General features: G+C 49.8%; 2 protein-coding genes across 4 annotated transcripts; one reads left to right on the forward strand and one right to left on the reverse strand.

Annotated features, from left to right (window-relative positions):
* Positions 1-1,688: 1,688 nt before the first annotated feature.
* ERGIC3 (ERGIC and golgi 3) lies at positions 1,689-15,531 on the reverse strand. 3 transcript variants are annotated; one of them, XM_019796607.2, is made up of 14 exons: positions 15,373-15,531; positions 15,164-15,234; positions 14,972-15,059; positions 14,639-14,758; positions 9,495-9,588; positions 8,493-8,658; positions 8,300-8,357; positions 4,763-4,777; positions 4,081-4,112; positions 3,180-3,276; positions 3,038-3,102; positions 2,248-2,384; positions 2,112-2,167; positions 1,689-1,908 (listed from the first exon to the last, which is right to left on the reverse strand). In XM_019796607.2, the coding sequence occupies exons 1-14, from the start codon at positions 15,458-15,460 to the stop codon at positions 1,829-1,831; spliced, it is 1,167 nt and encodes a 388-aa protein (XP_019652166.1). In that variant the 5' UTR covers positions 15,461-15,531; the 3' UTR covers positions 1,689-1,828. The 3 variants fall into 3 exon arrangements, 2 of the variants coding, with proteins under 2 accessions (XP_019652166.1, XP_002916455.1); XM_002916409.4 differs by lacking the exon at positions 4,763-4,777; XR_004619558.1 differs by lacking the exons at positions 4,081-4,112; positions 4,763-4,777 and having other exon boundaries at positions 1,860-1,908.
* A 7,936-nt stretch (positions 15,532-23,467) lies between these two features.
* Positions 23,468-25,544, forward strand: C13H20orf173 (chromosome 13 C20orf173 homolog). The gene is made up of 5 exons (XM_034640001.1): positions 23,468-23,822; positions 24,027-24,205; positions 24,286-24,451; positions 24,618-24,669; positions 25,335-25,544. Exons 1-4 carry the CDS (start codon positions 23,511-23,513, stop codon positions 24,642-24,644), a joined length of 684 nt encoding a protein of 227 aa, XP_034495892.1. The 5' UTR covers positions 23,468-23,510; the 3' UTR covers positions 24,645-24,669; positions 25,335-25,544.
* The last annotated feature ends 2,304 nt before the right edge of the window (positions 25,545-27,848 follow it).

Raw genomic sequence — 27,848 nt, forward strand, 5'->3', positions numbered from 1 at the left:
TTCCCGGAACTCCCACCCCTCAAATCCCGCTCCTGGGGAGTCCTCACCCACGCGAGCTGTGTGAGTTCACTGGCTTCCCTGAATAAACTTGACTGTGCTTCCCCTCTGAAGCCTGGACATGATAATACGGGGGGCAGAAAAGAGCTGTCCCTGGCCAACAGATGCTGGGGAGTCACCCAGGGTGAGAGGCTGCCCCAAGGAAGAATGGGACTTGGCAGGTAGTTCAAGGAAGAGGAGTCCTGGCCACCGAGCTGTCACGCCCTCTGAGCTGCCCACCAATGACTGTGTCCCTTTCACTTAATCTGCTTATGGCTTCTGCCCTTCTGTGACAGCTAAGCACCTCACATACCCCTTAGCTTGTTTATCCCTCAACGCTGGAGAAACCCCATCAGCACACTTTTGGTTGCAAATAATAGAAATCCCAACCCAAACCGGCTTGAGCAAGAAGGGATTCTGGGGGCCTGCATAGCTGCAACCCCGGGGGGTTTAGCTGGCAGCCTGTCACAGGGTTCAGACAAAGTCACTAAGACGGGTTCTCTGCCTCTGGGCTCAGCTCTGCTGTCCTCTGGGGGCTAGCTCATTTGTAGACAGGGTCCCCCCTCAGAACTGAAGGACGGCAGCGCTGACCTCACGTCTCCCCACATTCACATCCAGAAGAAAGCTTTCCTAGTCCTGAGAGAGCCTGGCTCGCTCCTGGTCACTGTGGGGTGGGGGGTGGGCAATGGTGACTGGGGCCTCCCTGGAGCTTAGGGTGGGAGATCAAACACAGAACACGGAAGCTCAGAAGGTAGACAGGGAGGTTCCCAGAGGAATTTCAGCATACTGTTAACAAGTAGAAATGGTTTCTGGCTGATCAAAAAAACAAGGCTCACTATAGCTGTCAACCTGATCTGCAATTTCTAGATGAGACCTGGCCAAGGTCACACAGCTCGTGAGGGATCCCATCAGAGCTGGATCTCAGGTCTTTCTGCCTCTAGAGATTTTGCTCACATCGTCCTATTTTGCTTCCTGTCCTCTCTACTTCCCCTCCCTACTACTGTCTTACCCAGACACTCCCTGAGAAGAGATCGGATGAACTCACCAGCTGTAATGTCCCTGCTTCCCTGGGACATTCCCGACAATGTCCACGCGGTGGGGTCCTGGGCCTGGCTCTGCACACGGATTAAGGGCTGTAATGGGAAGCCCTAACAAGGTCCACAGCTGGGGGTCTGACCCCAGCCCTGCTCCAGAATGGCCACTGCTACCATCCCTCCATTTTCCAGTTCTGCTTCCACCCCTAGGAGACTGCACACAACCTGGCTGGAGCCCTCTCAGTAGACTGAGCCCAGGGTGGCAGGGAGAGGCCCCAGCTTTAGCCATCACTGAAGAGGTGCCAAGCCCCAGCCTGTACCCAGGGCCCTAGTACCACTGAGCCTGAGGGCCGTGGTAGCTCCAGGAATCTCATACTGGAAAGGTCCACCTCAGCTCTGGAGCTGAACCCAAAAGGCCCGAAGACCACTGCAGAGAAGGGACTGAGGATAGGGCTGTGATGTGGACATCTGTCTGGTTTAGCCAGGGGATGTCCACGTGGGGCTCCCAGAGGGCATCTGGCCCAATCTGTCAGTCCTGATTGCCTTCTGTAAGTGGCTGTGATGAGGGGTTGTTTCTACGCTCCGGCCAGATGCAAGAAGCACATGGAGACCAGCAAGTACTATCACAATCAACAGATTTATCAACCTGCGCTGAGACCGACGCTGAGTGGGGGTGGGGTGGGGAAGAGGCCGGGAAATGACAGCAGGGCCAAAGAGAAACAGGAGAACAAGAGAACCACAGAGGGGGAAAGAGACAACTACATTGTCTTCCCGAGATCAATTTTCTTCTGGATCGCTCGAGCCGAGTGGTAGATGAGTGAATCGATGAGTCCAGCCACTGGGGAGAGACACAAGGGCTGGCATTGGCCCCACTGGGCCCTTGGCTGGACCCCAGAGCCTTGTCACCTAACTGGCTAGACCAGGCTCTCCCCTTGGCTGTTGAGGTGCCTCTCCTTCCCCAACTACAACTGGGACAGGGAGCCCAGGCTTCACATCCCGCGCCACACCCCAGCCCCAGCCCACCGCCCTCGAGCTTCTAACCTGTGAACATGCCCCCGATGATGGCGCACACGCCTGTCAGGAAGTGCGTGAAGGACCTGGCGGAGGGATGGCGTGAGAGGTCAGCTGGCCCCCCTCCTCCCCGCAGTCCCGGGCCCCTCCCTTCCCCCACCCTCACCTGTGCTTCTCCGTCAGCTTCACCATCATGGGCGACAGCTCATACAGCACAAAGACTCCGGGAAGCCCCTGGTCGCCCATCAGCCCGTTGGCGACCTTCTCGTGTCTGGTCACAGAGAACTGGTTTGTCCTCAGCACCTGGGACAGGAAGGGAGTCTGGGCCGGGCTGAATCTGTGACCTGGCTCCCAGCCCCCTCACCCCTACGCCTGCTCCTGCCCTTGTCTGTAGCACCCGGACTGTGTGAGAGAGAAAACAAGGCCCCAGGTTGCTAATGAACATGGCAAGGCTGGGGGCCACCCAGACACACTCTCAGCCTCACCACCCCGGCCTCCCCTGGGTCACCAGCTCTTTACAGTTTACCAATCCGGCTACAGGGGAGGATTCTCTCAGCGGGGGTTCGGGATGGGAGGCAACTTGCAAGGCTGCACCAGGAGCTCCCGGCAAGGCCAGGCTTGATTTCCCGTCTGCTGGGACGCTGCTCCACGGGCCACGGCAGAAAGGGGAGGAGGGGACCCGGGAAGGGTGAGTCCCCAGCCCACGGCAGACCACGAGGACAGTGAGCACCAAAAGAATGGATGGAGGCAGTGAGGGCAAGTAAAAGTGCAAGTGCTTTCAAGTCTGGGCCCGCACTCTGGCTGTGAGGGTACATCACCTACCCCCTGCCACACAGGGCGTCTCAGCTTGGCATCCATCATATGGGGATAAGAGCAGCACCCCACTTCCCAGGTCCACAGGACTCAAGTGCTTGGCACCAAGAGGGACTCTGATACCTGAGCTCCTGCAGACTCACCTCCCCGTCTACCTTCATGTACACTGTGGGCACCACCTTCACGAAGTACTGGAACATCATGGAGGCTGCGGGGAGAAGAGAGCACTGGGCATGGGTGCCGGGCCGGGCTTTGGCAGCCAGGGGCTACCTCCCAGGCTGGTACCTTGGGGTGCGGTGACGTTGGTGCGGTCCAGGGGGTTCACAATGCCCGGGTAGTCCTCCCCAAATGACAGGTGCCGGATGTAGTGGGTCATGTTGATCTGCAAGCAACACCAGCACCTGAGCCTCAAGCACTCAAGGCCCCACCAGTCCTCACCCCATCAAAGTTTCTGCAGCAGACAGGGATGCCCGGGTCTGGGGAGGGCATGTGTGGAGACGGGGGAGGGAGGGAGAGGTCCTGCCTGGGAGAATGTGACCAACACAGCACCCCCCTCCCCGACCAGGGAACTCCTTTCTCATGGAGTCCACGGCCTCTGGGCCTACAGTTTGAGGTTCTGGCTGCATCCAAGCACAAAGCAAGAAAAAGCTGGGCATGCACCTGGTGTGACAGGTGCCAGCTCTGCCTGGAAGTCTCAAGCCAGAGAAGCCCAGAATGGGGGGGGAGCCCAGATTTCCCAGCTCTGACTCCTGTCCTGCTGCAGTCTTTATCAACCTCAGCCATTACAGGGGTCTTCAAAACATGCAAATCTGATTACATCATGATCCTGGTTAAAGGGCCAATAGCCTCCACCACCCGCAGGAGGAAGATCAGACTGCTGCTCGGCCTGAGGCTTGCACTGTCTGGTTGGTGCCAACCTCTCCAGCCTCCTCTTTCATACCGGCCCCTGCGGGTTCTGAGAAGTACTCCACTCCCTCCTGACTCCCTCTGCCCAGGACGCTCCCATCCAGCCCCGTCCCCCATCTCTGGCCTGTGCAGATCTCAGTTCTTAGCCCTCAGATGGATCGCCTGGCACAATATGGTATATTTTTATCTGCTCCCCCATCCCTGGACATCCCTGTGGAGACATGAAGGCAGCAACCATCTCCCACCCACCCGCCCTGCATGGCTTCCAGCTGGTACGTACATTGTCAAGGCCAAAGCTCTGCAAGTCATGGACTAGGAGAGAAGGGAGAAGGTGTTACCAGGTGGAGCAGGACTGGCCTCTTGGCTCCCTCAGCGTCCTTGCTCAGGTCTCCTCACCCCTCTTGGAATGTGACTGCCCGGCTCCTCTGACCCTTCATCCCCCACCAGCCTGGCCCTGCTGGAGGGCTGCCCATTAGGCCCGCCTTGGGCCTGTGTGCAAGTCCACGCCCTGCTGGGGCCTTAAGAACACACCCCGATCCGCCCCCCCCCACCGCCGACACATACAGGGAGCCCTTTACAGGTGTTTCCTGGGTTTCCACTCCCACCAAGTCCCTGCTTGCACCTCAGGAGACAAACCCCGCTGACTCTGGTCTCTCGCTAAATAGAGCTGAGGGCGATTCGCTGAATGCCAAGGTGAAGTGGGCCCTCAGAAGGCTGTCCAAGCATTTCCCTGACCCCTGTGCCCCCACCGACAGAGCCCCCAAAGGAAATGCCATGGGTACCCTGTACCGTCTATTCCAGAACCAGTGCTTCCTGCCCTCTGGCCCTGATCTCTTCTGCTTCGAGGAACCACCTGAAAAGTAAGACCCCAATCCCAGGCCCATCCAAACCTCCCCCCTCCTGGGAGGGTAGGCTGCCTCAGAAGTGGGGGCTTGGCCTCCTTGGGGGGCAGGGCCACTTACTCTCCACAGCATGGACTGCAGCATGGGGGAGGGCAGGAGAGAGAAGGGAGGAAGAGAAAAAAGATTGAGAGCTTCACAATGAGAACTATGGAGCAAGACACATGATAGAAAGGAAGGCTGGAATATTCCTGCCTCAGCAGCAGGGTCTGGACCCAGCTAACAAGCCTCCTCCTGGTCAGGAGATCTCTTCCCTGGCCAGGGAGGAATGCAGAAGTATGGTGGCCTAGGAAGAATAAACGATTTAGAGCCCAATAAGCCACTTTCCTAGCAGTGTGACCTTGTGCAAGTCACTCGCCCTCTCTGGGCCTCAGTGATCTCTACAAAGGGCTGTCCTGAGGACCAGGTAGGATCTAAGATGGAAAAGTACTAGGTGAACTTTATAATCCCACCCACCTCACCCCCAAAGAAACAAAGATGTCAGAAACTAGCCCCAAGACCTTCCACTCAGCGCGATCTCTGGCCTCAGACAGCTGTAGCTCTGTGTTCTGAACGTCCTCCGAGGATTCAGGGCACTTTCGCTCTGGGCTCCCTGACTCGGACAGGAGCCCAGGCGTTGGAGCAGAGCGGCTGCTGGGGCCACCAGACCTCCTACTTCGTGCCTCCAGAGCCCGTGCCAACAGCTCCACATGGACCGTCTCCCCACCATCCCTGTGAGACCACCCTTCCCCTGGCCGCCTCCAGAAGAGGGGCTCCGGACCCCTGTCCCGCCCCTGCCCCACATTCAGCCTCACCCCCACACCGGCTTCCAGACCAGCAGGGCTATCTCCAGCAGGCCCATTACTGCCGCTCACCTCAGCCCCTGGGCAGCTCAGGGCCGCCAGTTCAGCTCTCACCCCCGGACTCCCGTCACACTGTGGCTCCGTACATCCCCTAGTATGATCCCGACCCCCATCCCTCCCAGATCCTCCCGGGGGCCCCATTACTCCCCAGTGAGACCCCTACATCTTTAGGGTCTACACATGCCACTCCGTCTCGCTCCAACCACAGCCTGGCCCTCCCTTGAAGGCACTTTTCCCTGCAGCCCCCTCAGGGGTGACAATTTCTTCCCCACACCTATCCTCCCCCGTGGCCTCAAGTGAGGCCTTGCTCTTTTAGTGCCGCTTCCAGGTCACGGTCCCCTGAGCTGCCCTAAAAACCCCCAGCTTTGCAGCTCATGGCAAACCATACCAACTCTCCCGACTTGTCTAAGCCACTTCGAGATCCACGCAGAAGTGCAAGGTGGCCCTTCCGCACCTCCTCTCCATGGCTCTAGCCTCTGGCCACAACTCTCTCCTCCACAACCTGTCACCCTTCCCGATGATCTCCTGATCACCCAACTGCCATTTTACCTATCTCGACTTCGTCTGCCTTTCACCATGTTTGGGCTTTCTACACTTCTAAGGCACTCAATTCTGTCTTCTTTTTCCTTCTCCAGGACCTCACTCTGATGACGGTCCTGCCCACCCCGGAGCATGACTTTGGCCAGCTCTGCTGCAGACTGTTTCCACCTCATATAACTGACTGCTACCTCCCACATCTTGCAAAACCCCTCCCTTGAGTCCAACCTTTTCCTCCAGCTCCAGCCCATTCTCCTCCCTTTCGAGCAAACTCCACAGAAGAGCGGTCCTTACTCACCAGCTCCAACTCCTCTCCCTCTCCTTCCTGAGCCACGGAATGGGCACTATCACTCCACGTACACCGCTGTCAAGGTCATAACGACCACTGCCAGGTCATACACCCAATGGGCAACTCTTGCACGACGTCCAGAAACACCTGGTCTGGGTTTGGAAACGCCTCCCTCTCCGGGCTTTCAGGACACAACCTCTTGGCCGGCCTTCTTGTCTGACCCATGCTCCTTACCGGTCCCAGCAGCCACTTCCTCCGATGCCCGTGTCCTTGGATGGTGGAGGTGCCATGCTCTGTCCTTGGAGCTCTCCTCCTACCCTAACCTCCAGGGTGACCTCATCCTGTTTTACGGGGTTACATACCCGAGGACTCCCACATTTGTATCTCGGGGCCGGACCCCTGCCCTGACGTCCAGATCCAACAGCCAGCTGCTTACTTGCCTCTGGGCTGTCTAAAAGGACACCCAGAGCCCACTGTCAATGTCAAATGCTGAATTCCTGCTTTATGCATCCAGCCATCTAAACCTGTTCGTCTGAATCTTCCCCTCTTCCTAAATGGCAGCTTCATCCTTCTTACTCCTCAGCCACAAAACTTCAGAGTCAACCTTGACCCCTCCCCTTCCCTTACCCATCGCGTCCATCAGCCATGCCTCTCAGCATCACCGCCAAACATCAGCGATGCCCAGCCACTTGGCCCAGCCACTCTGGCCTAGCCCCCATCATCCTGTGCCCAGATGGATCACGGCCGTGGCCTCCCATCGGCTTCTCTGGTTCTGTCCTGCCCCCAGTCTTGTCCACAGAGCAGAGTGCTGGCTACCTCTGTGAAGTCCGGTCACATCACGCAGCACCTCCTGACCCTAGGATGGCTCTGTGTCATGGAGAGTAAGAGCCCTTGTGCCTGTGGTGCCCTAGGGGCTGTGGCCCCGTCACCTGGCTCACCTTACCTCTAACCACACCACCCCGCCGTGTTCCAGCACTCCCCCTTCTTACCGCACCTCCAACTCGCCAAGCCCATTCTCAGCTCGTAAATTCGCATTTGCTCTTCTCTCTGCTTCAAACCCTTCGCCCGGACGCTCTCATGACCAGCTCCTTTACCTTTCTCAGGTCTTTCCTCAAATGCTGCCCTGTCAGTCCTTCCCTGCCTGCCCAATACACAACAGCACACACACACCATCTCTCCAGAGCCCCTGGCCTCCATCATCTTTAACCTGCCTTTCTTGGGTTCACAGTATTTAATAGCATCTGGCCGTCCACAGATTTTACGTACTTGTTTACAGTCTGTTTCTCTAGCAGAATGCTAGAGGACGAGGACTGTCTCGTTCGCTGCTGTACTGTCAGCACCCAGACTACAAGGGGGCGCGCGGAGACTACTAAACATCTAGCGAATGAACGAGCGAATACACGAATGAAAATAAGTCCCCTCTATTCACCCCTGCGAACAACCCTGTGAGGGAGGGACTAGTATCTGCAGCCCCATTTTATAGGAGAAACAGAGTGGGACTCCATATTCCTCAAATCTGACATAACTCAGGAGTGGCTGAAGCTGTGTTCCAACCCCGCTCTGCTGACCCCAAAGCCTCCCACGCGGCTCGTCTGATGTCGGGAGCTACCTGTTGGACGAGTGCCCCCACAGCCGGGCTACGTGCCGCAGGCTTCACCCGCACAAGCACCCTAGGAGAGAAGGACCAGCCTCTCCATTTTACAAAGTAGGAAATGAGCTCAAAAAGGTTAAGAAACTTCCTCCAAGTTTCATGCAGCCAGTAAGGTCTAAAACTGAACTCTGAACTCAGGCAGTCTGGCTCCCTAGCCTGATGCCCCGAGATGAGGGTCTCCCCTGGGCCAAAGACACACAACATCAGGCAGGTGAAGGGGCGCTCAAACGCGCCAGGGCATCCGGGTTCTAAAACTCCCCGGCGGACGCGGGCTCACTCACCATGCACATGGGACTGCTGGAAGCTCTTCCCGGGAGCAAAGTGGAAGTTTCCGGCCACCTGCAAGGGATATTCCCTTTCATTCTCCAATCCTTCCTCTGGTCTCCTGAGGGCCTCAGTGGGCTGTCGGTTCACAGTGGAGCGGCGCCAACCCACAGCTCGGCTGGCCCTTCCCGGCCTCAGTCCCTCCCGTACCTTGTTGACTTCTAAGAAGCCATACACTTGGCAGCCTTCATTCTTCTGCTCCTGCATCTTCTGGCTGAAGCCTTCTCGCCGGCACTGCTCAATAGTATCTGGGTTCTTGAAGGCCCAGCCCCGACGGCGATAGGCCTCCCGCACATCCTCACAGGTGTTACAGCACCTGCAGGGAGGGGGTGCGGGGTGAGAGCACAGACGCACACACCCAGAGCTGGTACCTTGGGAAACAGAGCAGTTCTGTCCACTAACGAAGCCTCTGCCAGCCTCATCCCTGGCCACCAAATGTTCTCAGACTCTGCTCCCTCAGAGGCAGCAGGACTGTTAAAAATACGTATTTCTATTCTGTGTGGGATGATGAAGTTTTAGGATGGAGAGTGGTGATGGGCGCACAATACTTGAACATAGCTAATGCCACTGAATTGTACACGTGAAAATGATAAAATGGTACGTTTTATAAGTCACGTAGATTTTACCACAATGCAAAAAATATTAAATACATATTCCTAGGACCTACCCTAGATCCTCTGAAGCAGCTTCTCAGGGGCCAGGGCCCAAGGAACATTAACAGCAGCGGCCACATATCACGGGCCTAATTACCTGGGCTGGGCCTTCACTCTCAGTGCTTTACATACAGTAGGCATCTAATCCTGACGTGACTATTAGGGGAAAGGTGTTATCATCACCCCCCTTCACAAGAGAAGCTATGTGGCTTTGCCCAAGGACACAAGGGTGGAACCCAGGCAGCTGGACTCCAGAGACCACCTGTGAACCAGAGCGGGGACCACTTCAGCCTCATCCCCTGCTGTGGCCCCACGCAGGGACTGGCCACCGGGCCCCAGTCACTTGCACCAGGATCGGTGACTGAGGCACGCAGCCCATCCCTGCACACCTCTCAGTCCAACTTCCCCCACCTGCTGCGGAGCCTGACACAGGCCGAGGATGGCTGATGCACAGTGCCCGGCAGGAGCCCCCCACCCCAGCCCCCAGGGTCTGGCTCACTTGATGTCCTCCGTCTCGGCACCGTAGCAGCTCTCACAGCGATCAGGGTCCAGGGAGTCAGGGTCAAACACCTTTACCTCGACTTTCCCGAGCTCTAAGGGGAGGACAGAGGCAGGGCCATCAGCTGGGAGCAGACAGAGAGAAATCTGCACCCCTCACCCCCACACAGGCCCTGTGGCCTGGGAATAGTAAAAGTTATAATAATAGCTAATATTGGGGCGTCTGGGTGGCTGAGTTGGTTATGTGTCTGCCTTTGGCTCTGGTCATGATCCTGGGGTCCCAGGATCGAGTCCTGTGTCAGGCTCCCTGCTCAGCGGGGAGTCGGCTGGTCCCTCTTCCTCTGCCCCTCCCCCTCCCTCGTTCTCTCTCCCTCAAATAACTAAAATCTGAAAAAAAAAGCTAATATTTATATGGTGCACATTCTGTGTCAGACACTAAGCACTTCCATACATACTTTATTTCTCTAAATAAAAGTCCTAGTAATGAAACAGTAACAGTAAATACTAAATGTTAGCTGACTATAGGTCCCAGTACAGAATGTCTTTCACCCGCAAGCGGACCCTATGAAGGCAGGGATTATTATTATCCACATCATACTTGCAAAAATGTGGAGACTCAGAGACGGGAAGTGGCTTTGCCCAATGCGACACAGTAAGTGGCAGATTTCAGCCCCAGTTCCAAAGCGTGTACCTTTACCCACCTCGCCTTGGCGCTACACCTCAGACCTCTCTCTCCGCGCCCGACCTCCTGCCTGTAACTGCCTCCTCCTAACTGCAGATTTCAACATCCAATAGCCGACCTCCTGTCTTCCCACAGTTGTATTTTGTCATCTCATCTCAGCCTTAACCCGCTTCATTTCCACACGCACACCTAGACCCTGTTACCCAATGACTGCAAACCTTCCACAACTCAATTTTGAGTATCCCAATCTCCGACTGTGTATCTTTATTTTCCCAGCTCACTATCTCCGGTATCCGGAAACCACCCATTCTTTGACAACACTGACACTATCACCCCCTCATCCCTCACTTCCCTCCTTATTTAAATTCCATGGTCCGAATGGGGAACAGACCATCTGTCTTCAATAAATGCTGCTGGGAAAACTGGAATTCATACGCAAAAAATGAAACTGGACCCCTATCTTACACAATCCATAAAGACTAACTTGAAATGGTTAAAGACTTAAATGTAAGACTTGATACTGTAAAACTTCTAAAAGAAAATAAGGAAAGAGTTCCCTGACATTGATCTTGGCAATGATTTTTTGGTTATGACACCAAAAGTACAGGCAACAAAAGCAAAAATAAACAAGTGGGACTACATCACAATAAAAAGCTTCTGCACAGCAAAAGAAACAATTAACAAGGATAAAAGAAATACAAGAATACTGGAATACAAGAAAATATTCACAAATGATATCTGCTAAGGGGCTGATATCCAAAACATACAAGGAACTCATATAACTCAATAGCAAAACAAATGAACATGCAAACGATCTAATGAAAAATGGACAAAGGACCTGAATAGACATTTTTCAAAAGAACATACAAATGGCCAACAGGTTAATGGAAAAGAGCTCACCATCATTAATCATCAGGGAAACGCAAATCAAAACCATATCACCTCACACCTGTTAGAATGGCTATTATCATTCATAAATAAATAAATACAAACAAACAAACAAGAAATAACTAGTATTGGGGCGCCTGACACAGAAAATGCAACTCTTGATCTCAGGGTTGTGAATTTGATCCCCACGTTAGGTGTGGAGACTACTTAACAAACAAACAAACAATAACTAGTATTGACAAGGAGGTGGAGAAGAGGGAACCCTTATGCACTGTTGGTGGGAATGTAAATTGGTGCAGCCACTGAAGTTCCTTGAAAAATTGAAAAGAGAACTACCGTATGTTCTAGCAATCCCACTTCTGGGTATATATCCCCTCCCCCCAAATAGTATCTCGTATAGGTATCCGCAGTCCCATGTTCTTTGCAGCATTATTTACAACAAGCCAAGACACGGAAATAATCTAAGTGTCCATCAACAGATGAACAGATAAAGAAAATGTGGCGTATATATACATAATGGAGTACCATTCAGCCATTAAAAAGAAGGAAATCCTTTATGTGCAACAACATGGATAAACCTTGAGGACATTATGCTAAGTAAGATAAGTCAGACAGAGAAAGACAACTTTATGATCTCACTTATATGTGGACTCTAAAAAAGCCTAATTCATAGAAACAGAGAATAGAATGGTGGTTGCCAGGGGCTGGGAGGTGGGGGAAATGGGGAGATGTTAGTCAAAGTGTACAAACTTCCAGTTATAAGGTGAGTAAGTTCTGGGATCAGATGTATAGGATGGTGACTATAGTTACAAATATTGTACTGCATACTTGAAAGTTGCTAAGAGAGGAGATCTTATATGTCCTTACCACACACACACACAACAGTATGTGAAGTGATGAATGTGTTAGCTAACAGTATTGTAATCATTTCATAATGTATATGTAATCGAATCATCACGATACACCTTAAATTTACACAATGTTATATTTCTTTTTTTTTTTTTTTTTAAGTAGGCTTCAGGCCCAGCATGGAGCCCTATGTGGGGTCTAAACTCGCGACCCTGAGATAAAGGCCTGAGCTGAGGTCAAGAGTTGGACACTTAACTGACTGAGCCACCCAGGCACCCCATACTGTTATATTTCAATTTTATCTTGACAAAGCTGGAAAATAAATTCCATGGTCCACTGCTCTAATTATTCTCTTGCACATAACCAGAACCCATCTGTTCCTTGCTCTCTTTGTTGTGCAAGCTTAGCAAAACCCAAACCCTAGTTAAATGCAACTCTCTGTGCCTACTTCTTGCCTGTGCCTCCCTTAAGACTGTCTGGCAATCCTACTTCATTTCACTAATCAGCTCACTTTCCTATTCTCTGAGATGACTAATTTATGGCTCTTCCTGCCATCTTAGGCTTCCAAAATCCCCTTCCCTTTCTTCACTCTTAGCTAATGACCCTGCTTTCAATTTCCATGAAGAACAGAGAAGCAACAGAGCCCACTTAATGTCCCCACCAAATCCACCACGCCACCAGCATCTCCACCAGCCCCCACCTGCCTTCTTTGCTCTCTCTTATGGCAAGACACCTGAAAGCGTTATTTTCAGTCAGTGTCTCTCTTTCCTTTTCAGTTCTTTAATCAGATTTTCATCCTCAACAGTATCGAAACTATTCTTTGTAAAGTCTCCAGTGGGCTCCATGTTGCCAGTTGCCATGGTCAACTCTTACTCATTTTACTGGACTACGTATCAGTGGCTTTTGACAGCTGCTCACTCTCTCTTCTTGAAACTCTTCCTCCACTTGGCTTTGCAACATCTTGTTTCTCTTCTACCTCAATGGTTCTCATTCTTCCTTCCTGGATCCTCATTTCTTGACTTCTAAATATTGGAGGGGCTGAGGGAACAGTGCCTAGACCTCTCCTCTACTTACATATACTCCCTAGGTTTTCTCTTTTAATGCAATGGCTTTAATGCCATCTACATGGTGATAACTCCTACATTTATTTTTCCAGCCCTTCTCTAATGTCTAGACTGGTACATCTAACTGCCTCCTTAACATCATAAGGGTATAAAATGGGCATCCCAAGTTTAACATGCCTCAAACCTGCAATCTACCCCAAATCCTCATCCTTCCTCGTGGGACCAGTCCCTAAGAAGTCCCCAATGATCACCACCTCCTGGTATTCACATCCTTATGTAGTCCCATAATGAATAGGGCTGATCTGTGTAACCACTTGTATATTGCAGAAATGATGGTGTCCAACTTCTGAGGCTAGGTCATAAAAGAAGCTGTGGTTTCTACCTTGCGCTCTCCCAGATCACATGCACAGGGAGAAGCCAGATGCCATGCTGTGAGGACACTCAAGCAGCTCTACTGAGAGGCCCACATAGTGAAGGCACTGAGGCATCCTGCCAACAGCCATACATGTGAGCTCTCTTAGAAACAGATCCTCCAGCCCCAGTCAAGCCTTCAGACGACTGCAGCCTCAGCCAACACCTTGACTGCAATCTCATGAGAGACCCTAAGCCAGAACCACCCAACCATACCACTCTTGAATTCCTAACCTGCAGAAACTGAAAAAACAAATGTTTGTTCTAATAAGCCACTAATTTTGAGGATAATTTGTTACACAGCAGCAGATATGTAATATTCCCCCCTCTCTCTCACACGCGCACACACACACACACACACACACAAACACAAATCCTCTTTCTCCTCTCTAGTCATGCCTATTTCAAGTCATTCATTTGCTCAGGCCAAAAACCTTGGAATCAACCTTGACTCTGCTCTCTTATACCCTATATCCAAATATAGGGTATAAGCAAATTCTCGGGTTTTACTGCTGTTCAACATGTATCTGTCGAACAAACAACTGATAAAGCTCAGAACACATTAATCCCTAAGATGTGAGAAATCACAGCTTTGAGGAGAGTTTTGCTATGGTGGGAAATTGAGTTAACGTAGGCATTGGGAGGCCACCTAGGGACAGGAAAGGAAGTTAGGGGCCACTCTATACCAGGTATCATACACATATTACTTCATTTGATCCTGTAATTCCACGTGGTGGGTACTACTGTTTATCACCACTTTATACCTGAGGTCGTAGACTGCAAGAGACAAAGTTACATCTGAATTCAGGCACTCTAACTCAAGAATGTAAACTCTTAACCTTAAGCTACCCTGCATTCCAAAGGAGAAGAGCACTAAGGGCTGAATTTGGCTAACCGGAGGGGGAAGCAAACACCCAGAGAAATGTGGGTCCATCTAGAGGAGTTCTGCCAAGGCAATAGCACATAAGACCCATCCTCAAACTTCTGTTACTCACCTGTGATAGGCAGGGATTGGAGACCTCTGAGAATCATAGCCAACTAGAGTACTCTTACTCAACACACAGGCCAGAAGACTGGATTTCAGGCCACTCTGATTCTTAATAACTGGGGGATGCTAAGCAAGCCACTTGACTTCTCTGGGTCTTAGCTGCTTTATTTGTCATTTGGCCAGCCACATCCCACTTGCCAGAAGGAAGGGCTTGGGCATGTCCAGCTCTGGGATCTGAGATCTGGCCTCCTCCCCACAGTTACCATGACGCTCGGCCTCTGAGCTCACGGGGATGCCATCCTTATCTAGCCGTTGCTTAAAAAGGTTGTGTTCCACATCCAGCTGCTGCTCCCCAGCCACATCCATGGCATCGATGCTCAGATCTAGAAGCAGGAAGTCAGGGTAAGGTCTGGGAACCTAGGGGCAAGGGGAGAACCTGGGTTTCAGAGGGTAAGGAGATGCTGGGACTGTCTGGGGGCAGCAGTGGATTAGGGGAAAGAGGCTGTCCCGGGGTCTGGTCCAGAACTTAAGGCTGGAGGTGTGAATCTGGAAGCCCACCGGAGAACTTGCAACTCCCACCCCTGGTAGGTACTCACAGGCACAAGGCATGTGCGGAAAAAATACGTCGATGTTAATCTTCAGTTTATCTCCCCGTGACTTGTCCACGTAGAGTTCAGGATGCACCTGGAGCAGCACTACCTCAGTAAGACTTGGCCCTCTGACTCTCCTTCCCCACTTCCATCCCTAGAATGCCGAGCCCCGCCCACGTACTAGGCCCCGCCCCTTACCTCAGTGGTGAGGTAATACTGCAGCTCTGACAGAAACAGTAGCAGCATGAGAAGGCCACTGACAATGGTCACTGCGGGGAAGGGAGCGAGGGTCAGAAGGGCGTCTGCTCCACTTTCTCAAGCCCCCCATAGGCCCGGCAGGGTCCAGGCGCCCAGGCCAAGCTCTCGGACAACCCTGTCCCCGCGACCCCGGCCCCGCCGCTGCCTACCCGTGGCGCCCCCGCAGGTCTTGACCCGGAAGTCCTCCAGAGTCTTGGGGTAGGCATCGAACTGCTTGAGCTTCCCCAGCGCCTCCATGGGGACCAGCCGGAAAGAGGACGCCAGTCGGCCCGCCCCTGCAGCCTCCTGCTTCCGGCCCGGGGCTTGAGCCACGCCCCCTCCCTTTCCGCACGCAGGCGCAGCAACGCGCACGCTTGGCCCCACCCCTCGCTCGCGTTCTCACGCGGGCTGCCCCGCCCGCGGGTGCTGGGGGCTGCGGAGCCTAAACACCGTGGTGGGAACCGCTCCCGCAGTACGGGAGGTCCGGTCTTGTGGATACGGTGCCCGGAGGCGACTTTGCGGGGCAGAAACAGTAATAGCAACATGCGCTTGTCTTGACCTAGGAACTGTCCCTAGAGTTTCACATCAGACTCCTGGAACAACATGGAACCTCCTAGAACTGTGGCTTTCAGAGTGTCCCCAACCAGCAACCTCATCATCACCTGGCCACCTGGTTAAAAATGCGTATTGGGCCCCACCACAGACCTCCTGAATCAGAAACTCTAGGAGTAGATCCCAGGTGATTCCCTGCAGTTAGTTTGAGAATCACTGCTGTAGAAAGTAGGTGGGACTTTAATCCCCATTTTCTGAAAGAGAAACTGCCCTGGAGAAGCTAAGTAACTTGCCTTAGATGACAGCCAGGTAATGGCAGGGCCTGATTCCAGCCCATTTCTTCTGGACCTCAAAGTACCCTGGGAGACAGGGCCTATTGGGTTGATTTGACTCAAACAGCCTCTCAGTGCTTCTGAGCATGGCCCATAAAGGTGCTTGGCTCAAATCATTTCAGTGATGTAAGACCAGAACTTCGATCAAAGGTGCCACAGGGGACTGTGGTAGTCTTTTTGGAGAAATTGGCGTGCTGGGTTAGGGAAGGCTTCCAGGAAGAAGAGGCCGGACACGAGCTGGGTGCCCTGTGGCAGTGTGACTCAGGAGAAGCTGAGTTGTCAGAGTCCCCCTTCTGCCCTCAGGCTGCAGTTTGCCAGGGAAGTGGGGAAAGAAAACTAGCTCATGTTAACTGGAAACTGACAGTATGCCAACCGCTGTAATCCGTTCTACCCTCGGAACAACCCTGGCAGGTAGGTGCTATTCCAAACCTGACTTAGAGTTGAGGAAACCAAGAAGTGAATTGACTTTGCCTAAGGTTAATCGGGCAAAGCTGGGGTTCAAGGCCTGGTTTTTCTGGCTCCAGAGCCTGGGTCCTTTCTGTGCATTCACTATCACCACCAAGCGTTAGTGGCATGTATTTTTGGGTGAATACCCAGGGACACTAGCAGAAATTGTCCTCTACTCTCTGTCCTGTGCCCACTTGGTGCTCTTCCTAACCCTCTCTACTTAGAGGGGCTCCAGGCTTAATGACCCCCATTCACTCCTTCAACACATATTTATTGAGCTCTTCCTGTTTCCCAGGTCTCCTCTGGGTTATGGGAATACGATGGTGAATAAAACAGACTGGGCTCATGTCTACCCTCAAAGAGCTTTCAGTATGGGGTAGAAAGAGAAAAAGGTAAACAAGAAATGTATATACATTCCACTTAAAAATTGTTAAGATGGTAAATTTTATGTTCTGTGTATTTTACCATATACAGAATTGGGAAAAAATAAATACAGAATTAAAAAGCAGGGGTGCCTGGGTGGCTCAGTCGGTTACGCACCTGACTCTTGATCTCAGCTCAGGTCTTGGTCTCAGGGTCGTGAGTCCAAGCCCTGCATTGAGCTCCACACTGGGCATGAAGCTTACTTTAAAAAAAAAAAAAAAGAAAAAACTAAAAAGCAGAATGTGCCTTGTACTGTGAAGCAAATAATCAGGGAACCGTAACAGTGACAACAGGGTGGGGGACTTTCTGTTTTAGGAATTCCAGAATTCAATGGTCCTTCCCTGTCCAGAATTCTTTTCGGTGGCCATGACAGGAGACCAAGATGCTGACCTAGTTAGAGACTTCACTCTTCATAATGTCAGTATTTATACTAATGCTTCAACGTTCTCCATCAAGGTGGGAGCCTTCAACCTTTGAAGCAGGTGGGACCTGGTTCACTCTGCACATGGGGCTGCCAGGAGAGGGGGTCACTGGTCCCCTGTAGCTACAGCCTACAAGCCCAGCCAGAGAAGAGAAAGGTTTCAGTCCCTTTCGTTGGTTCCTTCTGCCCTGTCACAGTCTTCTTTCACCTTATTTTTGCACTGTTAAATGAACTTTTCCTAATTGTTAAAGAAATAAATGCATTTGCAGATGTTACATGTTCTCCCTCCCCAGTGCAGGTGGACCATTTTTCTCTTGGGAGAAATATGGAGACCTCGGTATATCTGGATTGAAAACAATAGTCACAGTGTAGAAATCCCTCTGCTTCCCCTGAGAAGGGAGAATCATAACACAGCTGTGTCAGTGGGTCTCAGAGTCCAATTAGGAAAGCTTCTTACAGACTTTAATAATACTGGGGTCAGGGAATGAACCCCAAGATAAGTGACATTTAAAATGAGATTTGAAGAAAAGGAAGGAACCAGAGAGGTGAAGTACTGAGTGGGAGGGAGTAATGAGTTCTAAGAAGAGGAATTACAAGTGCAAAGGTCCTGGGGCAAGATAGAACTTGGAAAGTTCTAGGAACAAGGAAAAGCCACGATGGCTGGAAAATGTGAGATGAGTGAGGATTTTGGATTTTATTCTGCATGCAATGGGATGCCATTTTAAGGATTTAAGCAGGAAATTAATTTAAGATCATGCCTGTTGCTAGGTGAAGAATGGATGCGGGATGGATAGAACAGAAGTAGATATACCAGTTAGTGGAGGGAAAACATAAGCTTCTCTTTAGACAGCAAACATAGAATATGAGCTTCCATTTTAATAAAGGAATCCTTTTTTTTTTTCTGGCTAGATCTGTTAAGCCAAGACAGTGGTTCTTAAAGTGTGGTTCCCTGGACCAACAGCATTGTCATCACCTGAGAACTTGTTAGAAATGCAAATTCTCAGGCACACCCCAGAAAAACTAAGTCTCTTTCTCTCTCTCTGTCAAATAAATAAATAAATAAAATCTTTAAAAAATAATTATACAAATCATAAAACAATGACCAGTGAGCAAGCTAATTATAAAGATTCTGGTTCCAATAATATGTAGACTTAATCCTGGAAACCTTCTTGCTGAAAAACATCTTGAAATGCTAAATAACAATTATCCTTTGGAATATACACCTGACTCATGAAAAAATAAGAGAAATTCACAGAGGCTAGAAGTGAAAGAGTTAAAAAAAGCAGTAAATTTGTGAGCTGACTTTGTGACTCTGGGAATGGGGCGGGGTGGGTGGAGGTGGCTAAGGGACCTGGAGTGTCAATAATCTACAAGCTTGGGTTTTCTTCTTTCTTCCTTTTCTTCTTTCATTTTTAGCATATAATAATTCATAGTAACATAGACATTTACAGCTCACAAAGCACTTTCATATAAAAGATCTTATACATTGGAGAGTAATATGTTGGTAGCTATAATGTGGTAAGATGCTACATTAATTTAGGAAGGCTTTGGAAGGAACTGAATTTTTTTTATTGGAATCACATAGATGGGAAGAGAATGGTTTCATAAAATATTTTTTAGTCAGTGTGGCCTAAACTTCCCATGACTGTCTTGTAACTTGCCTTATAATCATTGTCAAAAATGGGTGATGTCTTTTTTTTGGGGTATTGGCTATTAATGCCTATATAGGGAAAGGAGGTGATACCTCCAGGTCTCAATAAAAAGATGGCTTCTTAACAGAGCTAGGCCCATAGAAAAAGGGGAGGCCAGAAACAAAACAAAACAAAACAAAACAAAACAAAACAAAGCATCCACTTGTACAGGAAGAGAAAGAAAATGCTCGAGATTGTCTCAACTTGTGTCCTCGATAGGAAGACAAAAACATAAAAACAAAGCATTGCTGGGACATTGTAATCACAGGCCTGTCCTCATAAAAGTCTGGGGTTTGGATTTATATTCTCTGCTTAGTCTGGAAGCTCTCAAAGTGGAGAAATTAACTTATAGTTGAGGGTGCCTGGCAGAAGCATGCATGGAACGGCTCTGTGGGAACACACCTTACCTAAGCCACATAGCATTCTCAAAGACAAAACTTGATGAGCACCTGACCTAATCTCCCAAAATATATAAGGGCACAGTCCCTCATGAGCGAGAGTCAATAGGCACCATCATCAGCATGATTAGATTCCCGTGAACTTGAGATAATGGATCTTTCAGATAAAAACTATGTTTAGAATGATTAACAGCATTTAAGAAACTATCAAGATGTAAAAATGGTATCATACCAGGAAGACTGGAAAATAAATAAAAATCTGGGGCACCTGGGTGGCTCAGTTGGTTAAGCGTCCGACTCTTGATTTCAGCTCCAGTCATGATCTCAGGGTTGTGAGATCAAGCCCCACATCAAGCTCTGTCCTGCTCATGCAGCCTGCTTCAGATTCTCTCCCTCTGCCCCTCTCCCACGTCTCTTAAAAAAAAAAAGAAATTAAAATTAAAAAGAATTTTTAGAAATGAAAAACACAGTAATTTAAATTAAAAATCAGGGGGAGGGTTGAACAGCCAACTAGACAGTCAAAGAGAGGAATATTAAACCGAAAGAGCTGAATATAGTATAGAGAAAATCATAGCTATAAAAGAGAGATTCAGAATGAAGAAATCCAACATCTGACTAATAGGAGTTCCAGTAGGAGAAAGTAGTAAGAAGGAGGGAGAGGCAGTATTTGAAAGGTATGGCTAAGAATTAGCCAGAATTCATGATAGGCATGAGTTCTCATATTTGGCAAACCTGCATATATTCAAATAGAATAAATAAACATATATCCACATCTAGATGCCAGAATGCCAAGAACAGAGGAAGTGTTAAGATCTGGGGAAAAAAATGAATAGTGGCTCCATGAATGTCATTACATTATTTACTCTAGTGTTACTAATTTTATTATTCAATCTAGTATCCTTGACATATCTTATAATAATAGAAGAGAAAAATTAACAATGATTCAAGAGTCTATTGACCTCGAGAATAATTGAAGAGCTCACCAAATCCTCTCCTTAAAAAGCAATGATAAAATTGTCATAAACAGTCACTTCAGGACTCTAGAAATTGACCAAAAGGCATATATCACGTTGAGAAGCATTAATTCAAGAAAAACTACCAAACCTCAGTAAGAACAATCAGATTTCATGTCATTTTACCCAGTGGCTTCTCCCATTATCCCCACTCAGCTCCGTGGTGCAGTCCTGCTTGGATGGGGAAGTTGGTGAGGACCAGGAGCTTTGTCCTTAGAGGGGGCTGATTTGATTTGGAGCAGAGCTTGGAAAATGCCCACGGACATTGTTAAAAACAATAGCAATCTAGTGGCAAACAATCAAGGAAAGCCAACATTACTGCTAGCCTGAAGTTATGATATAGTGGGGACAAGCAACAGAGTGGCAAGCCAGCCAGACATTGAACAGATCTGGGAACATGATAGCCATAGTGGGCCTTGATTAGCTTTCGCACATCCCTGGTAGGTCCGGAAGGCTGCAATCTTGCACGAGCCCGTACACATGCTCAGTGGAGATCAGAAAGGGTCCCAGATATCTGGTCATCCCTGGCTGAATGTGAGGCCCCAAGCAGGCAGAAAGGAAAAGGACGGTAAACTTGTGAATTGCCTGAATTTTCAGCGTGTTCCCCAAGCCAAAGAGAGCTCCATTGGCATAGAGTAGAAGCGTTGTCCGCTCAAGATGCTTAATTAAGTGTAACCTGAATAAGTAAAATGTGGCATATCCACACAATGGAATACTACTCATCCAAAACAAAACAAAAAAAGGAACAAACTACTGGCATTTGCTACAATAAAACCCCAAAAACATTATGTTAGAAAAAGAAGTCAGGTACAAGAAACTACACACTGTACGATTCCATGTATACGAGATGATCAAACAAGGCAAATCTATAGAAAAAGTGGGTGAGAGGTTGCTTGGAACGAGGAGTGGGATTGACAGTAAATGTGAATGAGGGGTCTGTGATGGAAATGTTCTAAACCGGGTTGTGGCGATGCTTGCACAACTGTACACATTTACTAGAAAATCACTGAACTTAAAATGTGTGAATTTTATGACATGTAAATTGTGCCTCAACAAAGTTGTTAAAATGAGAAGCAAAGCTAATATTTCAAGATGTTGTAACTCTGTTTACAAAGTCTTACCTTGCCAGGGGCTGGAGAAGAGGAAAATGGGGATTGACTGCTTAATGGGATTGGAGCTGCCTTTTGTGGGGATGAATATGTTCTGGAACTAGTTGGAGGTGGTGGCTGCGCAGCACTGGGAATGTGCTACGTGTCACCGAATTGTACACTTTCAAATGGTTGCAGAGGTAATTTTTTTGAGTGTTTTAGCAGAATAAAAAATATGGTATCACAGGTTATAAAGGAAACTTCAATAAAGCTTACTATGCACCTTTTCCCAGAGGATTTTTTAAAAACTTTTTATTTTGAGGGGTGCCAGGGTGGCACAGTCTGTTGAGTGTCTGACTCTTGGTTTTGACTCAGGTCATGCTCTCAGGGTCGTGAGATCCAGCCCGAGTCGGGCTCCTAAGCGAGGAATCTGCTTAGGACACTCTCTCCCTCTCCCTCCGCCTCTCCCCCACTCTCTGCCTCTGTTTCTCTAGAATAAGTAAATAAATTTAAAAAAAACCCACAACTTTTTATTTTTACATAACTATAGGCACATAAGAAATTGCAAAATTAGGAGAGGTCCTATGTACCTGTCACCCAGTTTCCCTTAACGGTAGCATCTTACCATATAGTACCAACAGTACATTGTCCAAACCAGAAAACTGGCAATGGTACAATACAATTAATTAAACTATAGACCTTACTCAAATTTTTATGGCGAATTGTTTCAAAAGCCATAAAATACCCAGTGTTGAGATTTAACTGTTTTATTGTCTCATCCCATGGAAGAAAATACTTTGATTAAAGAAAAAAAAAGGTCCTGAACCTTTCTTTTCTAAAACCTGAAAAACAACTCAAAATTTGTCTTTTTCTTTTTCTTTTTTCCAGAAAGGGGAGGGAGAGGTGGAAGAAGAGGGAGAGAATCTTAAGCAGGGCGTGAGGCCAGCATGAGGCTTGATCACAAGACCCTGAGATCATGAGCTTAGTTGAAATCAAGAGTCAACCGACTGAGCCACCCAGGAGCCCTGTCATTCAATGAATCAAGGCTGTGGCAGTGCAGGTGAAGACGGCGGTAACAAGAGGGTAGAGACAGAAACAACCGGATGGAAAATGGTTTTGGAAATCCTAGGAGAAGGAGAAATTCAGGAGAGCATGTGGGTTTCTGGCTTTAGCAACTCGGTGACTGGCGGGACGTTTATCTAGATGGAGGAGTCCTGGGAAGGGATCAGTTTAAAGGGAAAATCAGGAGTCCAGCCTCAGGCTTGTTCAGCAGGAGGGGTCCCTGAGACATCTAAGGGGAAGTCCACTGGGTTGTTGGGTATGAGGTCTGGAGAATAGAAGAAGAGAGGTCTGAGCCGAAGTCACACAATTGGAGAGGGGGCATCACACTGACACTAACTGGTATTTAAGTTCCCTCTCAACTCTGCTCGTGTATCCCATACACACTTATTAAATGATCCTAAGTCTCAGGGATGCAGATAAAAAAGACAGACAGGTTCGTGCTTGTCCTCGTGGGTCTTACATTCAGTGTAGACCGCTGGTGTATCGCAGACTGGACAGGGTGGTGGCTGTGCCCAGGCAGGCTACAGGAGGGAGGTCACAATGTGTACTTTGTGATGAGATCTATGGTATAACTGGCGGCATGGAGGACCACCCTGAGAGCTAGGCCTTCCTCCTGCGGGGAGGATACGGGACCCACCATATGTTATCTCTCTGCCCTTGCACCTTCCATCCCAGGGCCAGCCACAGTCCTCTTTGGAGGTGAGCAAATAGGTAGGGAGGCAGGAGATGAGGGGCTGGGAGGAGGTGTGGTGTAGAGGGTCGGGGAGCCATGGGGGCCGATGGGACAGAGAGATGCTGGGGCCTCAGTTCGTCCTCCTTCCCAGTCCCAGGTAGAGAAGTCAGTGTGCTGCCTGCCACGGGACCCATCATCCGGGCTGAACATGAAGCACTTGTGGCAGATTTTTGTCCTGTGGGTCTTCTGGGTGCTCCTCTTGTGGCTGATGGCCCCCTGCCTGGAAACCAGACCTGAATCGGCCCCCCAGGAGAAAATGATGGTCTTGGTACCACGGCATGGCAGTCGCCCTTGGCTCAAATTCAGGAAAAGTGGCTGCCCATCTGAGACGCTAAACTCCTCCCTCTGGCACCACAGGGTTGGGGACTGGAACGGGTTTGCTGCACGCTACGGGAAGACCATGGAGTACCTGAAGGGGGCGACAGAGTCCATGACCCCTGATACTGTGCCCTGGTGGTTGGTCAGTGGTCAACCCCAAGCCCAGTCCCACCCCTTGTCCTTCCAAGGCCAAGCTCATGTCCCACTTTCCCACCCAAGCCCCTGCCCTCGGCCCTGGCTTAGCGCATCTCTCATCTTCCTGGCCTCAACCCCTGACCGCCAGCATGGGGTCACTACCAGGTGACACCCAGTTCCCTGACCCTGATCTCCCTTCTGCTGTTTTCAGGGCATGAACTCAACAAGTGGGCTTGGCAAAATGTGGGAAAATCTGTTCAAGGTGATTCCCAGGCCCTCAGTGAGCCATTTCCATCTCTACTGTGGGACTTGTGCTTTGGTGGGGAACTCCAAGACCCTGTGGGGGTCTGGCCTCAGCCACAACATCAACCAGTGCACCGCAGCCTTTGGGTGGGTACTGGGGAGAGGGCAGGGTGTGGGAAGGTCAGGGCTGCCCTCAGAGGGCTGGCAGTTCCTGCTTTCCTTTCCAGAATGAACCAGGGCCATGCCCAAGGCTTTGAGACAGCGGCCAACCAAACCACAGGACACTTTGTCTATCCCGGGAATGCCAGCAACTGGGGCTCCTGGAGACAGCTGGTGCTGCTGGTGCTGAAGCTTTCTGGTCTGGTGTGGACTTCAGATGCTCTGAGTGAGGAGGTGATGGTCTGGGAACCCAGATGTTCTTAGCACGGGCGTGAGGGGAGGTCACTGCAGGAGAGGACAGAGGGGCTCCAGAGAGACTCTCTGCTGGCTTATTAGAGGCACTGCAGAACTTCCCCAGGCCTCAGACTGCTGAAACTCCCCCACCTCCCAATTCTCTTAGATTCTGGAAGGTGGTCCAGTTCCCTAGTGGAAGGGAAGGCAGCAAAGACCAGGTAAGTGGATGGGAGGGAGTAAGACGGGGCTGTGGGCTGCTGTGAGGTGCTGTGGGAAAGGGCGCAGGTCGGCCCCCTGTCCCTTCTTCCCTGCCTCCGGGAGATCAGCCCCACCTTCCTCAGGTGTAACCAGGGCAACTGGCTGGATGATCGGGGTCAGTATGCATTCCTGGGGCTCATGGCTCTGTTCTGTGCCTTGCACATCTGTGACCAGGTTAGGAAAGATTCCAGTCTATTTCTCACACAAGCAGAGAGTCTAAAAATTTCTTTCAAGACCCTGCATCATCTGACCCCCTCCCGTGCCCTCCTCTCTCCCAGGCTCACATGCGAGGCTTCTCGGCGTTCCCCAAACACTGGCTGCCTCCTGCCTTCTCACACACTGCCGCCTGTGCCTGGAATGCCCTTCTCGTGTCTCCCTGGGGAGTCCTCTCTCTTCCTTCAATATGAGGAGGAGTAGCTAGTTGACACCCTTTTCTGGGCTCGGAGGGTCACTCTGTGTGTTCAGAGCATGTCTTTCCTGTGGAAGGTGAGCTCTGTTCTCCTGGCTCTAAGAGGAAGCCTATCGCACTAGCTGTTAGATGGGTGCTGAAGGGTGACTGGCAGACGTGGGGGCAGGACAGGATCCAGCCTGCGACCCTGTGGCTCTCTCCTGTCTTATTTCCCAGGTGTCCTTATTTGGTTTTGGGACAGACCAGCTCATGAGGTGGTCCCATTACTGGGATGATGACTACTGGTTCGAGAGTAACATGCACAGTTTTACAGAAGAGCAGAAGGCCGTCCTCAACCTGCAGCGTGAGGGGAAGGTTGTTACCCACAGCTGACATCTTTTCCATCCTGCTCAGCCCCCTGGGGGCTCCAGGAGGCTGACAGGTAGTCAAGGGGACTACGGAGTGTCAGTATAGGTCACTCTGCTGCTAAATAAAACTATAGCTTATTTCTCTCATTGGATTCCTGGTGGTATTTTTTTTTTTAATTTTATTTATTTATTTGACAGAGATAGAGACAGACAGTGAGAGAGGGAACACAAGCAGGGGGAGTGGGAGAGGAAGAAGCAGGCTCATAGTGGAGGAGCCTGATGTGGCTCGATCCCATAACGCCGGGATCACGCCCTGAGCCGAAGGCAGACGCTTAACCGCTGTGCCACCCAGGCGCCCCTCCTGGTGGTATTAAAGGGCTACATTCTAGTCCAGATTCTTAACAGCACACGTATCACCATACCATATATATATATATATGTATGTATATGTATATATCTATATTTATCTATTTATCTATCTATATATCTCACCAGTAAATACAATCAAATGAAAAGGGGAAATAAGCAAACCCTAAAGTTGAGAACAAATCAAATAGATCTAACCATATATCAAATTGATAACATAAGCACCAGAGAAAAGAATTATTTCAAGTTCCTTTGGGACTCACTACACTCTGTAACCTTTGCAGGATATAGTCTGTGGACAAAAAGAACTACAAAGAAATTTTAAGCGTCACTCAGTAGGTTTATTGTAATATTGGTATTATTTTTGAAACTCTATGATGAGTATCATGGAATAAAGTAAATAAGTAATTATATTAATATTATTAGGAATCAAATATAAAGCCAGACAGGTAGAGTAAAAACCCTGTGACATTAAATTCAAGCTGGAAATATCATTATAAACTCAATTTTTAAGTTATTTTTTTACTGTGGCAAAATATACATAACATTTACCATTTTGCCCATTTTAGAGCGTGCCGTTCAGGGGGCATTAAGTACACACTGTTGTGCAACCAACACCACCATGAACTCACGATTGTCCAAATACTTTTTCTGCTCTGTCGTCTGAATGGTCTAAAAGCCCGAACATACCAGTAGCAATGATCAATCCCGGAACTCAGATTTTGCTTTCTAAACACTTCCTTCCCCACGAAAAGATTCCACGTCTGGAGAGGAAAAGTACAAGGAAAACCTAGACCTCAAAGTTGGGAAGGTCTGAACCTCAAAAATAGAACTTGTTGTGATGGAATCACAGGGAATATATATAAAAAAATCCTGAGTCCATAATGAGACTCAGAAATAAAAACAATTCGTTGGAGGAGACTACTCCATTGGCTGGGGAGGGGGAAGCATTTATCCGCTTTTTTTTTGTAGAAACTGGTGCAAGGTAACCAAACAGCCTCGGTTAGTGAGGGCGTGTGGTTGCTGTGTGTGTAAAACAGATCTCCACTACATTCTACCTCCCTGTCTGCCCCACAAGCACACGCACTGACGAAATGCATGCACCCCCACACCAGGCACACCTGTGCCCACCTCCCCTGGGGCACTGCGGCGTACTGGGTGTCTAGCTTGGAGCCAGAGTGCAAAACTCCCCAAAGGTGTGAGCAGAGCAGCTGCCCATCGTCCTGTTATTCCAGGGACTGGACCCATCATGACATCATATAAACATTTAGGGGAATAACTTTACCCACCGCAAACATGTGTCTTCAAGAATTGGTTGCCCCTGGAGAGAGGTTGGAAAAGAACTGGATGGGAAACTGCTACCTTCTTTTCTACTTAATTTTGTCACCAGGTGCATGCACTGGTTTCATTTTAAATAAATGAAACAATCTGCGGGGGGAAAAAAAGTTTGGTTGGACAGAAATGACCTTTTAGCCACATCATGAAGTGTTCCTGTAGACTGTTTCCTCAAGAGGGGCCAGGAGGCTCTTCCTCTCCCTTCTCTGCCTCCTGCCCAGCAACTCTGCCCTGGCGATGGAGAGCCCCCGTCCCACAGAGATGCTCACAGTCTTGCCTGGTTTATTTCCGTCCCCATTACACTTGATCTCCAAGCCCTCCCTTGTCTGCTGGGCCCTGGGCTGAATGCCAAGGGGAAAGCGGTTATCCACAAGGCCTCCATGCAAGAGCTCACGATGTGACTTGTGTGGCGGGGTCTCTGACACCGGGCTGGCATGAAGAACCCCAAGGGGCATCAACCCTTCCTCCCCCAGGGAGGCCACAGGATACACCCAATGTTGCCTCTCCCCTCCTCCTCCCAACCTCCAGCGGAGCACCCTGTACAGCTTAGCAGGTAGCCGTGAAGGAGGCCGCCAGCGCAGTGGGGTGCTGGTGAAGATGGTGACCACAGCTCCCTACTTTTCCCAGTGTTTGGTGTCTGACTCAGCCCACCACTTGGCCCTGTGTGTGGGACACTAACGAA

The sequence above is a fragment of the Ailuropoda melanoleuca genome, chromosome 13 (genome assembly GCF_002007445.2).
Source record: "Ailuropoda melanoleuca isolate Jingjing chromosome 13, ASM200744v2, whole genome shotgun sequence".
Lineage (NCBI taxonomy): Eukaryota > Metazoa > Chordata > Mammalia > Carnivora > Ursidae > Ailuropoda > Ailuropoda melanoleuca.

What these genes read in the sequence shown, in the direction of transcription:
- C13H20orf173 (XM_034640001.1), top strand. Translation starts at nt 23,511, where the DNA reads ATGAAGCACTTGTGGCAGATTTTTGTCCTGTGGGTCTTCTGGGTGCTC. An exon ending in CAGTGCACCGCAGCCTTTGG is followed by an intron (nt 24,206 to 24,285) that starts GTGGGTACTGGG and finishes TTTCCTTTCCAG; the next exon opens with AATGAACCAGGGCCATGCCC. An exon ending in CAGATGCTCTGAGTGAGGAG is followed by an intron (nt 24,452 to 24,617) that starts GTGATGGTCTGG and finishes CAATTCTCTTAG; the next exon opens with ATTCTGGAAGGTGGTCCAGT.
- ERGIC3 (XM_019796607.2), bottom strand. Translation starts at nt 15,460, where the DNA reads ATGGAGGCGCTGGGGAAGCTCAAGCAGTTCGATGCCTACCCCAAGACT. An exon ending in GCCGAGACGGAGGACATCAA is followed by an intron (nt 8,659 to 9,494) that starts GTGAGCCAGACC and finishes CCCTCCCTGCAG; the next exon opens with GTGCTGTAACACCTGTGAGG. An exon ending in AGAGCTTTGGCCTTGACAAT is followed by an intron (nt 3,277 to 4,080) that starts GTACGTACCAGC and finishes TGTTGCTTGCAG; the next exon opens with ATCAACATGACCCACTACAT.